Below are 14,296 nucleotides of genomic sequence, written 5' to 3'. Positions count from 1 at the left end.
TGTCATGACATACCTGACCATTTACAACAAAGGTAAGTCTGTCTCTTTTTTTCTTCTCATTCAACGTTTAGTCCAGCTAAACCAACATGTTCTTTGCTATCTTTATGTACAAATCAATTCGAAAGAAACTGTTTACGGTGGTTGCTGAATATTTTGTCAATGGATAAGCAGTTGGGGCGATTCGTCTACTGGTTTAGTCCGTTCCTTCCCGGTCATCTTCTATCCTTCGTTTGACGATTACTACCGCAAGGTTTGCATTTCTCGTTAGCAGATTCTTTGTCATTATATAAACTATGTGAACAAAAGTATCCGGACGCCCCCAAAAACGTGCATTTTTTGTATTAGGTGCATTGTGCTGCCACCTACTGCCAGGTACTCCATATCAGCGATCTCAGTAGTCATTAGACATCGTGAGAGAGCAGAATGGGGCACTCCGCGGAACTCACGGACTTCAAACGTGGTCAGGTGTTGGGTGTCACTTGTGTCATACGTCTGTACGAGGGATTTCCACACTCCTACACATCCCTAGGTCCACTTTTTCCGATGTGATAGTCAAGTGGAAACGTGAAGGGACACGTACAGCACAAAAACGTACAGGCCGACCTCGTCTGTTGACAGACAGAGACTGCTGACAGTTGAAGAGGGCCGTAATGTGTAATAGGCAGACATATGTACAGACCATCACGCAGGAATGCCAAACTGCATCAGGATCCACTGCAAGTACTATGACAGTTAGGTGGGAGATGAGAAAACGGGGATTTCATGTTCGAGCGGCTGCTCATAAGCCACACATCACGCCGGTAAATGCCAAACGACGCCTCGCTTGATGTGAAGAGCGTAAACATTGGACGATTGAACAGTGGAAAAACGTTGCGTGGAGTGACAAATCGCGGTACACAATGTGGCGATCCGATGGCAGGGTGTGGGTATGGCGAATGCCCGGTGAACGTCATCTGCCAGCGTGTGTAGTGCCAACAGTAAAATTCGGAGGCGATGGTGTTATGTTGTGGTCGTGTTTCTCATGGAGGGGGCTTGCGCCCCTTGTTGTTTTGCGTTGCACAATTACGGCACAGGCCTACAAAATGGCTCTCAGCACTATGGGACTTAACTTCTGAGGTCACCAGTCCCTTAGAACTTTGAACTACTTAAACCTAACTAACCTGAGGACATCACACACATCCATGCCCGAGGCACGATTCGAACTTGCGACCGTAGCGTCGGGCGGTTCCAGACTGCAGCGCCTAGAACAGCTCGGCCACTCCAGCCGGCTACAGGCCTATAGTTGTGTTCTAAGAACCTTCTTGCTTCCCACTGTTGGAGAGCAATTCGGGGATGGTGACTGCATCTTTCAATACGATCGAGCGCCTTTTCATAAAGCAAGGCCCGTGGCTGAGTGGTTACACGACAGTAACACCCCTGTAATGGACTGGCCTGTGCAGCATGACCTGAATCCTACGGAACACCTTTGAGATGTTTTGGAACGCCGACTTCGTGCCAGGCCTCACAGATCGACATTGATACTTGTCTTCAGCGTAGCACTATGTGAAGAATGGGTTGCCATTGTCCAAGAAACCTTCCAGCATCTGATTGAACGTATGCCTGCTAGAGTGGAAGCTGTCATCAAGGCTAAGGGTGGGCCAACACCATACTGAATTCCAGCATTACCGATGGAAGGCGCCACGAACTTGTAATTCAGCCAAGTATCCGGATACTTTTGGTCACACAGTGTACGTAAAACGGAGACAAATAATTGGTCCGCTAAAAACATGGAACGAGCTGCTGTATCGGTAATTAACGAGGCGATGACAACAATTTGTCATGTTTTTGACTATTTTAAAAATGGGGAAAGATTAGCCCCTTTCAATAGCTGTCAAAACCTGCGGAAAATAATAGTGTGCTTTCAGGAGATCACGAATGTAAAATTAGAGATTTTCGAGCACGCACGGTGGCTTTCCGGTAGTCGTTCTTCCCGCGAACCATACGCGACTGGAACAGGAAAGGGAGGTAATGACAGTGGCACGTAAAGTGCCCTCCGCCACACACCTTTGGGTGGCTTGCGGAGTGTAAACGTAGATGAAGCGATAGTTAGAACTTGTCAAGTATATTAAGGAACTCGAAAAGCGACGTTTTGGTATGAATACGAAAGACCTGCTCAGATAAGCGCATTATCTCGGAAAAGCGAAACGAATGCCCGTACCCATTCCACAACAAAATTAAAATGGCTGCAGAAATTGGCTCTTCGAATTTCTGGTTCGCCATTCTGACATACGTTTCAGGACTCATTACCCTGACATAGATATCAATTAAGCCCAACTTATTCTCATCTGTAAGATACCTCATTTGTTTTCAGTTTTCTGACTGATTTGATGCGGCCCGCCATGAATTTCTCTCCTGTGTCAACCTCTTCATCTCAGAATAGCACTAGCAACCTATGCCCTCAGTTATTTTCTGGATGTATTCCAATCTCCATCTTCTTCTACAGTTTTTGTATTCTACAGCTCCCTCTGTAACCAAAGAAGTCAGTCCCTGATGTCTTAACAGATGTTCCATCACCCTGTCCCCTTCTCCTTACCAATATGGTCCACATATTTCTTTCCTCGCCCTATTTGCAAAACAGCTCCTCATTATTTACCTTACCAGTGCACCTAATTTTCAACACTCTTCTGTAGCACCGCATTTAAATGTCTCTGCACGTCCACATTTTCAGGGATGGTTCGAGACCTCGGCTGTTCAGTACGGAATATCGAATCAAACAACTTTCAGCCGTCTTTTAGAATTGTTATTTTATTGGTCTACCAGTTTCGGCGATTTATTACTCCATCTTCAGGCCCCCTGACCGACGCGTAGGAAGATTTCAACCTCGGTTCCGGCCAAATTAGGAGCAGATGATGTTTGAAGTCATCGTTGCTTCAGATATCTTCACATACCAGTCTCTGAACGCTGGCCCAATCTTCCTACACGTCGGTCAGGGGACCTGAAGATGTTGTAATATATCGCCGAAACTGAGAGCCCAATAAAATAACAATCTCGAAAGACATCTGAAAGGTGTGATTCGATATACTGTACATCTCAAATCTTCGATTCGATCGATGATGTGCGATGTGCCATCGAAGGAAAGAAGAAGGACTGCTTATTCTTTCTTATTCGTAAGATGTATCAAAACATCTTAATACCAAAAGAGAGCGACGATATAAGCTGAAGCCGATGGACCATTTGAAGTGCCGAACATTTCCCGATTTCACGATAAAGGATGACCGCCAAAACAGTCGCAGGATAAAAATTTATTAAAATTCTTGTCCAAAGTTTCGGTATATATAAATATTCCTTCATCAGAAGTAAAAAAAACTAAAACTACATCATGCAATGGAGATTAATAAAACAATTGCGCCAAAGGCGTCGTCAATTGATTTATTAATCTCCATTGCATGATGTAATTTTAGATTTTTTACTTCTGATGAAGGTATATTTATATATATCGAAACCTTGGTCAAGAATTTTAATAAATGTTTATCCTGCAATTGTTTTGGCTGTCATCCTTTATCGTGAAGAATTTCAACAGATGCTGTTTCAGCCATGTTTAAGATCTTGAGATTTCCCGATTTGGTATGCACAAACAGAAATTTGATAGTGATTTTCATGAGAAATTTAATCTTTAGCGACGAGACACACTTCGACTGAACCGGCCATTGTGGCCGAGCGGTTCTAGGCGCTTCAGTCTGGAACCGCGCTGCTGCTACGGTCGCAGGTCCGAGTCTTGCCTCGGTCATGGATGTGTGTGACGTCCTTAGGTTAGTCAGGTTTAAGTAGTTCTAAGTTCTAGGGGGCTGATGTCCTCAGATGTTAAGTCCCATAGTGCTCAGAAATATTTGAGCCATTTTTGAACTGCGAGTAAACAAAATTGCCGGATGTGAGGCGCACAGAATCCTCGCATGATCCGTGGCAAGTGCCTTCGTCCACAACGAGTGGTGTAGTTTAAGGGCTGGCGAACTAATTGGGCAGTACGTTTTTGAAGATGAGACAGAAGAAGCAGTGATAGTAACTGGTGACTGTTATCGCCACGTGATAACACAGTTTCTATGGGGACAGTTCAAGAAATGAATGTGGAAAAACATGTTCTTCCAGCAGGGTAGGGTAACCTGCCCACACTGTCCGTTGAAACAATGAGGTTGCTAACAGAAAGATTCCCTCCTCCTCTCGTCTCTCGCAATGGCAGTCAGAACTGGCCACCGACATCCTGTGACCGGGCAACGTTGTAAAGTATGTATGTAGTACTGGAAACGGATGCTATCCGAGGCTCAACATGCGTTATGTACCAAGAATAATGCAGACTGTGCGCAATTTCTGGTTAAACCACTTCACGAGGACAATCATAAATTTAAAAATTACAGGCTCGCCACCAGCCCCAGCCCTTCCTAACAATTAAGAAAAGACCGAACTGGGAATTATCAGTTCAATTAAGAATTTAATTCTAAGATGGCTTTTTTTTAAAGACACTAACAAGATGGAACAATGTTGACTGGAATACTCTCTCTCAAATTCTGAAGGTGGCAGGGGTAAAATACAGGGAGCGAAAGGCTATTTACAATTTGTACAGATGGCAGTTATATGAGTCGAGGGACATGAAAGGGAAGCAGTGGTTTGGAAGGGAGTGAGACAGGGGTGTAGCCTCTCCCCGATCTATATGTTGAGCAAGCAGTGAAGGAAACAAAAGTAAAGTTCGGAGTAGGTATTAAAATCCATGGACAAGAAATAAAAACTTTGAGGTTCGCCGATGACATTGTAATTCTGTCAGAGACAGCAAAGGACTTGGAACAGCAGATGAACGGAATGGATAGTGTCTTGAAAGGAGGATATAATATGAACATCAACAAAAGCAAAACGAGGCTAATGGAATGTAGTAGAATTAAGTCGAGTGATGCTGAGGGAATTAGATTAGGAAATGAGACACTTAAAGTAGTAAAGGAGTTTTGCTATTTGGGGAGCAAAATAACTGATGTTGGTCGAAGTAGAGAGGATATAAAATGTAGACTGGAAATGGCAATGAAAGCGTTTCTGAAGAAGAGAAATTTGTTAACATCGAGTATAGATTTAAGTGTCAGGAAGCCGTTTCTGAAAGTATTTGTATGGAGCGTAGCCATGTATGAAAGTGACACATGGACGATAAATAGTTTGGACAAGAAGAGAATAGAAGCTTTCGAAATCTGGTGCTACAGAAAAATGCTGTAGATTAGATGGGTAGATCACATAACTAATGAGGAAGTATTGAATAGGATTGTGGGAGAAGAGAAATTTGTGGCACAACTTGACCAGAAGAAGGGATCGGTTGGTAGGACATGTTCTGAGGCATCAAGGGATCACCAATTTAGTATTGGAGGGCAGCGTGGAGGGTAAAAATCGTAGAGGGAGACCAAGAGATGAATACACTAAGCAGATTCAGAAGGATGTAGGCTGCAGTGGGTCCTGGGAGATGAAGGAGCTTGCAGAGGATAGAGTAGCATGGAGAGCTGCATCAAACCAGTCTCAGGACTGAAAACAAGAACAACAACAAGATGAACACCATTGTATGTCGTATTGTTTAATTAAATGTGGTAATTTCGTAATTTTGAGACAGTACACAGTTCACTTCGATTTTTCCTCCATCACAAGCAAAAATCAGGGAATAGAATATTAATTTGAAAACTGGCATCAATGAGAAAGATAAAGGACGCAGAGTTTATTTTTTACTTAGCTCATTTATTTGATTAATGAATTTGATGCACATCCTATGAATACACTTGGCTGGTGCCTGAATAAGAACGTTTAACTAAATAATTCGCAAAAAACAGTAGAATCGCTCAATTACAAAGGAAAAACACCCAAAAGGGAAGTGGAAACACAACAATTCAATCATTCCATCTATATACCCACGACTGTCCGAAAGGAACGAAGCAACTTCCACACTTTTAATTTCAACCACCATCATCATTTTTAACAAAATAATTATGCGACATTCCGGAAATACATAACTACAACGCTTTTTTTTTTAGCCAAAATGGCAGTTTACCTCAACAGTAACACCTGATCAGATTGAAACAAAGTATCACACTTAGTTCACATATAATGTTCCTCCACATCACAAATGTCCTAAACACTTATTTGTACTTATTGTACAGTGTTTGCGACTGAATTATTGAGTGAATTCTGCCAACAAAAACTTAAAAAAATTAAAAGTGATGGCTAGCATCTTCAAATTTCAATCTAAATTCCATCCAATCACTGGCGGGCAGTCTACGGTACAATATACATATACACGGTGTAAGCAAAGGACACTTTCACTCATATACATCTTCTTTCTCCGTAGTGTATCTTACAACATCAGCGGGCCTCTCTAGTTTCTCCGCATCTGAATCTAGAATTTCAAATCCAAAGTCGTCCTCCATCGCCATTATGACTTCTACGTGATCAAGAGAGTCCGAATCGAGATCATTCATAAAATGGGAATCCAAGGTGAGCTTGTCTGCAGTGACCTTGTCATAAGCTGCACAAAGTTTAAGCACTCTTTCAGGAATCTTGTCCATTGTTGGCTTTGCCTCGGCAAAGTGTCGGACATGTCCCTCCTGCCAGAAACCCTGGCCGGAAAGTATTTTTGGCCTTTGAACTGCGTCTGACAGGTTGTTTTGGTGTAAATACTTTTGCCGCACACAAATTGCTGTCATTCTAGGCCAAGTCGTAAAGGCACACACGTTTCTCGCCAAGACACACCGCAATCCTTTTGCTATAGCAGCCATTTTCGCGCAATAGAACCTTAGCCACGCTTCGACCCCCTGCTCCTTGAATGCACTATTTACTTAAGCTGAAGTACTTAAATATTCCATGAGTTTAACATTGCGTGGTTCTAATTCTACCTACAACAGAAGCCCTCTAATCCGCTACCTTCGGGACCGGGACCACAGTCGGAACGAAAAAGAGGTCGGATTATCCGAAATATCTAATATTTATTTCCAAAAGTATAAATAGACATTTAGTACAAAAAATTGAACGATTTAAGAAATAAAAGACGTCTACAGCAATATAAAAAGATGTTCTTCACACGGTGTTAAACAATATATTAACTAAAATACGTCTACACACACTATAATATGTATTGGTTTTAAAAGGAAAAACGACAAACAAATTATAGTACTGTACTGTGCTTAATAACGTATAAACGATATATACTGTAAACTAAATAATGTTTATAGCACTGTATATAAAAAAGAATTTTTGTACAAAGAAATAAAATAGTGTATGTATAAACTAAGAAATGATTATACTGTATGTATTGTTTTTACAGTAAATACGAAAACAAATTACTTGGAAAAAAGTCAGTGATACATTTTTGTTTAGCTGCAGTGTCCCTCCATTTTTTTTATCCACAAAACGTCCATTGGAATGGAAGTTGGATTCTGCTCGATGTATTGAAGGGGATGTCAAAAGTGTTTCTTCCATCGTTGTGTGAAATCCGGGTGGGGGGTTCGCTTTCGGCGTCCAAGTTCTCACTCACAGTTTCCTGGCTAACAGCGGCAACAGTCTGGTGGTCACTGAGCTCTTCAAAAGTCTCACAGTCTTTGTCGCATTCGTTGGTCCACTCTTCAACTTCATTGGGAGGGACGTTCGGCTCCAGAGTTGGTAGATCTTCATCGTTTTCCAGTGCGTCGTTGTTTTGCTCATCTTCGGTCTGCTCACTTTCAGTCATAACTTGTGGCCAAAGCTTACGCCACGATTTCCACAGTGTGTCAGGATTCAGTTCATCCCATGCTGCAGCCAATGACGAACAAGGGGAGCTTGTGCGTACCACCTGGATTGCTACAAGTAATGACTGTTATTCTATCTTTTATAAGTTCCGTTCCTACCACGGATTCATTTGAAGCTGCGAGCGTGTTTGTTGGCAACATTTTAAAGTTCAGCCCTGTCTCGTCGATGTCATACACTTGGCAGGGTAACAGTTCATTTTCTTCTACAATTTCTTGAAACTTAACAGAAAACTCCGTAGCAGCTGCGGAACCGGCAGATAGTTTTTCAGCGGAAACAGAAACAAATCGGACACCATGACGACTTTTCCAACGATCAATCCAGCCTTCACTGCCAGCAAATTTACTTTCGACTTCCAGTTTTTTTGTGCAGAACTATCGCCTTTTCTTTGAGAATTGGCCCGGATATTGGAGTTCCTTCCCTTCTTGACAAAACCACATCCATAATGCGTTATCAAGCAGGTCAAGTTTAGGCTTTTTTAATGTTTTGAGATTCTTCAGAATGTTTTCACCGTCAATCGCAGCTGTACAGGATTCAATGTCTTTGCGATTCTTTCTCCAATCCTTAATTGTCGTAACGCCTACATGCAGTTCCTTTGCAAATTTTTGGAGCGATTCTCCTTCGTCCAGTCTTTGTAGCACTGCTAATTTTTCAATTTGTCAAAGAGTTACGTTTGAATCTAGACATGTTGAAAAACAGACAACAGTACACAATGAATCTACAGTAATAAGTACTGTAGATAACACGGAATAAAGCAAACAACGACGTTTTTTAATGCCAACAAAGGATAAAACTACACAATAACGTACAGTATAACAATGTGCACAGCGATAGACACAGCAACAGTGGCCCGACAGGCGTCCAGTCAGTGACGAGTCGGCACAGGCTCGTGAGCCAAAGCATAGTCGGACTAACCGGAGCGACGGACCATCCAAGGTCGGATTAGAAGGGTTCTACTGTACTTCGTATCAGCAGAAACCCTCTCTAGGAGCTACGAACTGCACTCACCCACCACTAGCTACAGAGTGTCCTTTCTCCACCGAGCTTCGCCGAACTACCGGTGCAACTGAAGCTACCAGATGGGTAGACTTCCGCCACCAACCTGACAGACAAACTAACCTCAGCCTAAAAGGGTCTAGGTACTGGAATCCGAAGTTGGTCATCCTGTGCTGCCCTCCAAACGAGAAGCAAACGTCACCTGCTCCTAGCAGACGACAAACAACTCAGCGTTCCCCACAAAAGAAACCTGAAACCACTCGTAAAAACACTCATTCAGTCACATTCACGCACACACAGGGTAGGGTGACGGGAAAAAGTGGCCCCAGGTTGGGAGCCACTTGTGACGTCACTTGTGACGTCCGTTGTCACTCGTGACGTCACAAACAAATTATTACATATATATTTTATATATAATTTTATTTTTAATTTATCAGCATGATTCTTTCTCTCAGGGATATTGTCTTTTGTTATCACTTTTACTTACGTGCATAAGTAAATATGAAACGGGGTCTTAAAGGGCCTCAGTTATTCATGTACCAACTTTAGATTTTGAACGTGATGACTAAAATATAGCTGCCGTTAACTGAATTGAATGTAATTTTGTTAATTTCTATTTATTGATTGCAAAGCAAGGCTCGAGAGAATTTCGATTGTTGCCGTGGAGCGGCCAAGATGAAACTTACTGAATTCATGGAATCTGAATAGTTTAAAAACATGAACTTTAACGTAAATTAATTATCTGTTGCAATTTAGAAAGGTTCTTATAACGAAATCTCTCGTATTTACAGTTACTGTTAACACTTTGATAGATAAATTAATAGTTCGGCGCGTAATGGCCGTCGAGAGCCTGCACCGGAAGATGAGCTTTTCGCAGCGCAATTACTGAAAAAATGCTTATTAAAAATAATTAGCCACTGCGAGCATTAGAGGTGATAACTATTACAAAGAAATTCATTTTGTAATAATAATAACAATTTTATTTTAGCAGAAATATGAATAACTTACACAGAATATGTGTAGCAGCTCAATGGCTGCCTTCCGTATAGAGAAACAAAACAGTGTGTGTACCACAAAATACGTCCTTCCTCCTTGGCCGCACAATCTCGTCTCTGTCGATCCTTTTTTATTTTCATAGACATTAAATAAAGATGCTATCGCTGCATATCAGTTGTTTCAAGAACATTAACTACATCTTTTACACTAATTCTATTCATAAAATACGTAAACTACGATATACAACCGCTAAAAATGTCAATATTTATGTGACGAACCAACTCAGCGTCCCCCACAAAAGAAACCCGAAACCACTCGTAAAAACATTCATTCAGTCACATTCACGCACACACCCACAGGGTAGGGTGAAGGGAAAAACGTAATAAATGCAGCTCATGATTTCCTATAGAACATAAAAAGTCAAACATAATATCATTTAATAAGCCTTACTTTGATTGCCCAGTCTTTCTGGGAGAGTTAATAAATTAAACCGCAACCAGGCGGTGAGCAGATTAGGATGCACAGACTCCAATGAGACTCCACAGAGTCGTTTCACCGTCTAACCTGTGACCTCGGGAGTGTGCCACGTCTTGTGTTTATATGAACGGCCCACTAACAGCCCCTCAACTCAAGGCACGAATTAGACGTGTCATGGGTCAAATTCGAGCCGAACTTTGCGCTAGAGTCGTCGAAAATATTTTCCAAAAAGTGGGTGTGTGCAGACGAAGACGTAGAAGATATCATTATGGAAATGAATGCACGAAACCAGCTACAATAAGGTAATTTCTTTTTTATTTTACACTACAGGCCTAATTCGACTTATTGCCATTATAAAGTGGCGTATAGTTTGGAGTGACGATCATATTGCATACAGAGTAATGTCTTCTGTCACGTCTCAATAAGTGTAGTAGTTCTTGTAATTACCGAATCGTAAAGAGACGTCTTTGTCAGATATTTTGACACTTTTTTTTAAGTTTCTACGTTTCGATAACTACAAGAACTATTGTACTTACCGAGACATGACAGGAGGACATTACCATAGACGTAGCGTGGTTATCACTTCCAACTAGACGTCACCTGATAAGATTAATAAGTAGAAACAGGCTTGTCGTGTGAAATATTAAAAAATATATTACCATATTGCAGGTGAAACGGACCAATCATTTCCATAATGTCTTATACCGAGGTATACTGCACTGTGGGCCCAACAGAACGTAAGAAATTTCGTTTCATGTTTAATGGCAGTATCCGAGTTTCATACTGACATAATAATACTAGCAATTTTCAAATAAGTTATTTGTCTTATTATTAAATTAAAAGTTACGTTCTCTATGGGACACGCTGGACATTAATTTATGTCTACATCTACATCTACATACATATTCCGCAATCCACCATACGGTGCGTGGCGGAGGGTACTTCGTACCACGACTAGCATCTTCTCTCCCTGTTCCACTCCCAAACAGAACGAGGGAAAAATGACTGCCTATATGCCTCTGTACGAGCCCTAATCCCTCTTATTTTTGTGGTCTTTCCGCGAAATGTAAGTTGACGGCAGTAAAATTGTACTGCAGTCAGCCTCAAATGCTGGTTGTTTAAACTTTCTCAGTAGCGATTAACGAAAAGAACGCCTCCGTTCCTCCAGAGACTCCCACCCGATTTCCTGAAGCATTTCCGTAACACTCGCGTGATGGTCAAACCTACCAGTAACAAATCTAGCAGCCCCCCTCTGAATTGCTTATATGTCCTCCCTCAATCCGACTTGACAGGGATCCCAAACGTTCGAGCAGTACTCAAGAATAGGTCGTATTAGTGTTTTCTAAACGGTCTCCTTTACAGATGAACCACACTTTCCCAAAATTCTACCACTGAACCGAAGACTACCATTCGCCTTCCCCACAACTGCCATTACACGCTTGTCCCACTTCATATCGCTCTGCAGTGTTACGCCCAAACATTTAATCCACGTGACTGATCCGAGCGCTACACTACTAAGTGAGTATTCAAACATTACGGGATTCTTTTTCCTATTCATCTGCAATAATTTACATTTACCTATACTTAGAGCTAGCTGCCATTCTTTACACCAAACACAAATCCTGTCCAAGTCATCTTGTATCCACTCAACGACGACACCTTCCCGTACACCACAGCATCATCAGCAAACAGCCGCACATTGCTATCCACCCTATCCAAAAGATCATTTATGTAGATAGAAAACAACAGCGGACCTACCACGCTTCCCTGGGGCACTCCAGATGATACCCTCACCTCCGATGAACACTCACCATCGAGGACAACGTACTGGGTTCTATTACTTAATAACTCTTCGAGCCACTCACATACTTGGCAACCAATCCCATATGCTCCTACCTTATTAGGAGTCTGCAGTGGGGCACCGAGTCAAACGCTTTCCGGAAGTCAAGGAATATGGCATCCGTCTGATACCCTTCATTCATGGGTCGCAAGATATCATGTGAAAAAAGGGCCAGTTGCGTTTCGCAGGAGCGATACTTTCTAAAGCCGTGCTGATGCATGGACAGCAACTTCTCTGTCTCAAGGAAATTCATTATATTCGAACTGAGAATATGTTCGAGAATCCTGCAGCAAACCGATGTTAAGGATATTGGTCTGTAATTTTGAGGATCCGTCCTTCTACCCTTCTTATATACAGGCGTTACCTGCGCTTTTTTCCAGTGGCTCGGGACTTTACGTTGGGCAAGAGAATCGCGATAAATGCATGCTACGTATGGAGCCAATGCAGTAACTCTTCGTAAAACTGAATTGGAATCCCATCAGGACTGGCGATTTATTTATTTTCAGCCCATTCACCTGCTTCACAACCCCAGGAATGTCTATCACTATGTCCTCCATACGGGAATCTATACGAGACCCAAACGGCGGTATGTTTGTACGATCCTCCTGCGTGAAAGATTTCTCAAATGTTGAATTTAAAATTTCAGCATTCGTTTTGCTGTCTTCCGTTGCCAGCCCAGACTGATGAGTGAGTGACTGGATGGAAGCCTTCGACCTGATTACCGATTTTACGTAAGACCAGAATTTCCTTGGGTTATCAGCAATATCTTTTGCTAAGGTATGACGGTGGCAGTGGTTGTATGCCTCGCGCATCGCTCTTTTTACAGCAGCACGGATCTCTACTAACTTTTGCCTGTCCTCATTCTTCCGATCTTTCTTCGCCCGCGAATGCAACTTTCTTTGCTTCCAGACCATTCTCCGAGTTGTGCTGTTAAACCAGGGTGGGGCCATCTTCATTTGCAAATTTTATTACAAAAATGATCCTAACGTTTCTAAGTTTTTGTTTTCTTTTCATCAAAGAGATCTGCGAAATTTGCTCTATACTTCAGGCCATTCGTCACCTATGAATGTCGAGCTGTTGTTGTTGTGGTCTTCAGTCCTGAGACTGGTTTGATGCAGCTCTCCATGCTACTCTATCCTGTGCAAGCTTCTTCATCTCCAAGGCCTTACTGCAGCCTACATCCTTCTGAACCTGCTTAGTGTATTCATCCCTTCGTCTCCCTCTATGGTTTTTACCGTCCACGCTGCCCTCTAGTACTAAATTGGTGATCCCTTGATGCCTCAGAACGCGTCCAACCAACTGATCCCTTCTTCTAGTCAACTTGTGCCACAAACTCCTCTTCGCCTCAATTCTATTCAATACCTCCTCATTAGTTATGTGATCTACCCATTTAATCTTCAGCATTCTTCTGTAGCACCACATTTCGAAGGCTTCTATTCTCTTCTTGTCTAAACTATTTATCGTCCATGTTTCACTTGCATACATGGCTACACTCCATACAAATACTTTAAGAAACGACTTCCTGACACTTAAATGTATACTCGATGTTAACAAATTTCTCTTTTTCAGAAACGCTTTTCTTGCCATTGCCAGTCTACATTTTATATCGTCTCTACTTCGACTATCATCAGTTATTTTGCTCCCCAAACAGCAAAACTCCTTTACTACTTTAAGTGTCTCATTTCCTAATCTAATTCCCTCAGCATCACCCGACTTGATTCGACTACATTCCATGATCCTCGTTTTGCTTTTGTTGATGTTCATCTTATATCCTCCTTTCAAGACACTGTCCATTCCGTTCAACTGCTCTTCCAAGTCCCTTGCTGTCTCTGACAGAATTACAATGTCATCGGCGAACCTCAAAGTTTTTATTTCTTCTCCATGGATTTTAATACCTACTATGAACGTTTCATTTGTTTCCTTTATTGACTGCTCAATATACAGACTGAATAACATCGGGGAAAGGCTACAACCCTGTCTCACTCCCTTCCCAACCACTGCTTCCCTTTCATACTCCTCGACTCTCATAACTGCCATCTGCTACAAAAATGTTCCTAACGTTTCTATTTTATTTTATTTTTTTATTTTTCGTCACTGAGACCTCCAAAATCTGCTCCATACTTCAGGCCGTCCGTGCCCTACTGGCAATTGCGCTGGGCAACCTTAATTTGCGGTTTTAGCAGCAGCACAGACAGTGAAACGTCCTGGCATATTAAA

General features: G+C 42.0%; 1 protein-coding gene across 1 annotated transcript in view; it reads right to left on the bottom strand.

Annotated features, from left to right (window-relative positions):
• The window catches only part of LOC126295061 (lateral signaling target protein 2 homolog), a 134,140-nt gene extending 126,426 nt beyond the window's left edge, over window positions 1–7,714 (bottom strand). The window contains exons 1-2 of the mRNA XM_049987308.1: window positions 7,519–7,714; window positions 6,351–6,517 (exon numbers count right to left, since the gene is read on the bottom strand). Coding sequence (XP_049843265.1) covers window positions 6,351–6,517; window positions 7,519–7,714 — 363 coding nt within the window. The remainder of the gene's footprint in view (window positions 1–6,350; window positions 6,518–7,518) is intronic.
• Between the last annotated feature and the right edge of the window lie 6,582 nt (window positions 7,715–14,296).

Source organism: Schistocerca gregaria, chromosome 11, assembly GCF_023897955.1.
Source record: "Schistocerca gregaria isolate iqSchGreg1 chromosome 11, iqSchGreg1.2, whole genome shotgun sequence".
In the NCBI taxonomy this organism is placed as follows: Eukaryota; Metazoa; Arthropoda; class Insecta; order Orthoptera; family Acrididae; genus Schistocerca; species Schistocerca gregaria.
This window is presented reverse-complemented; position numbering and strand designations above follow the sequence as displayed.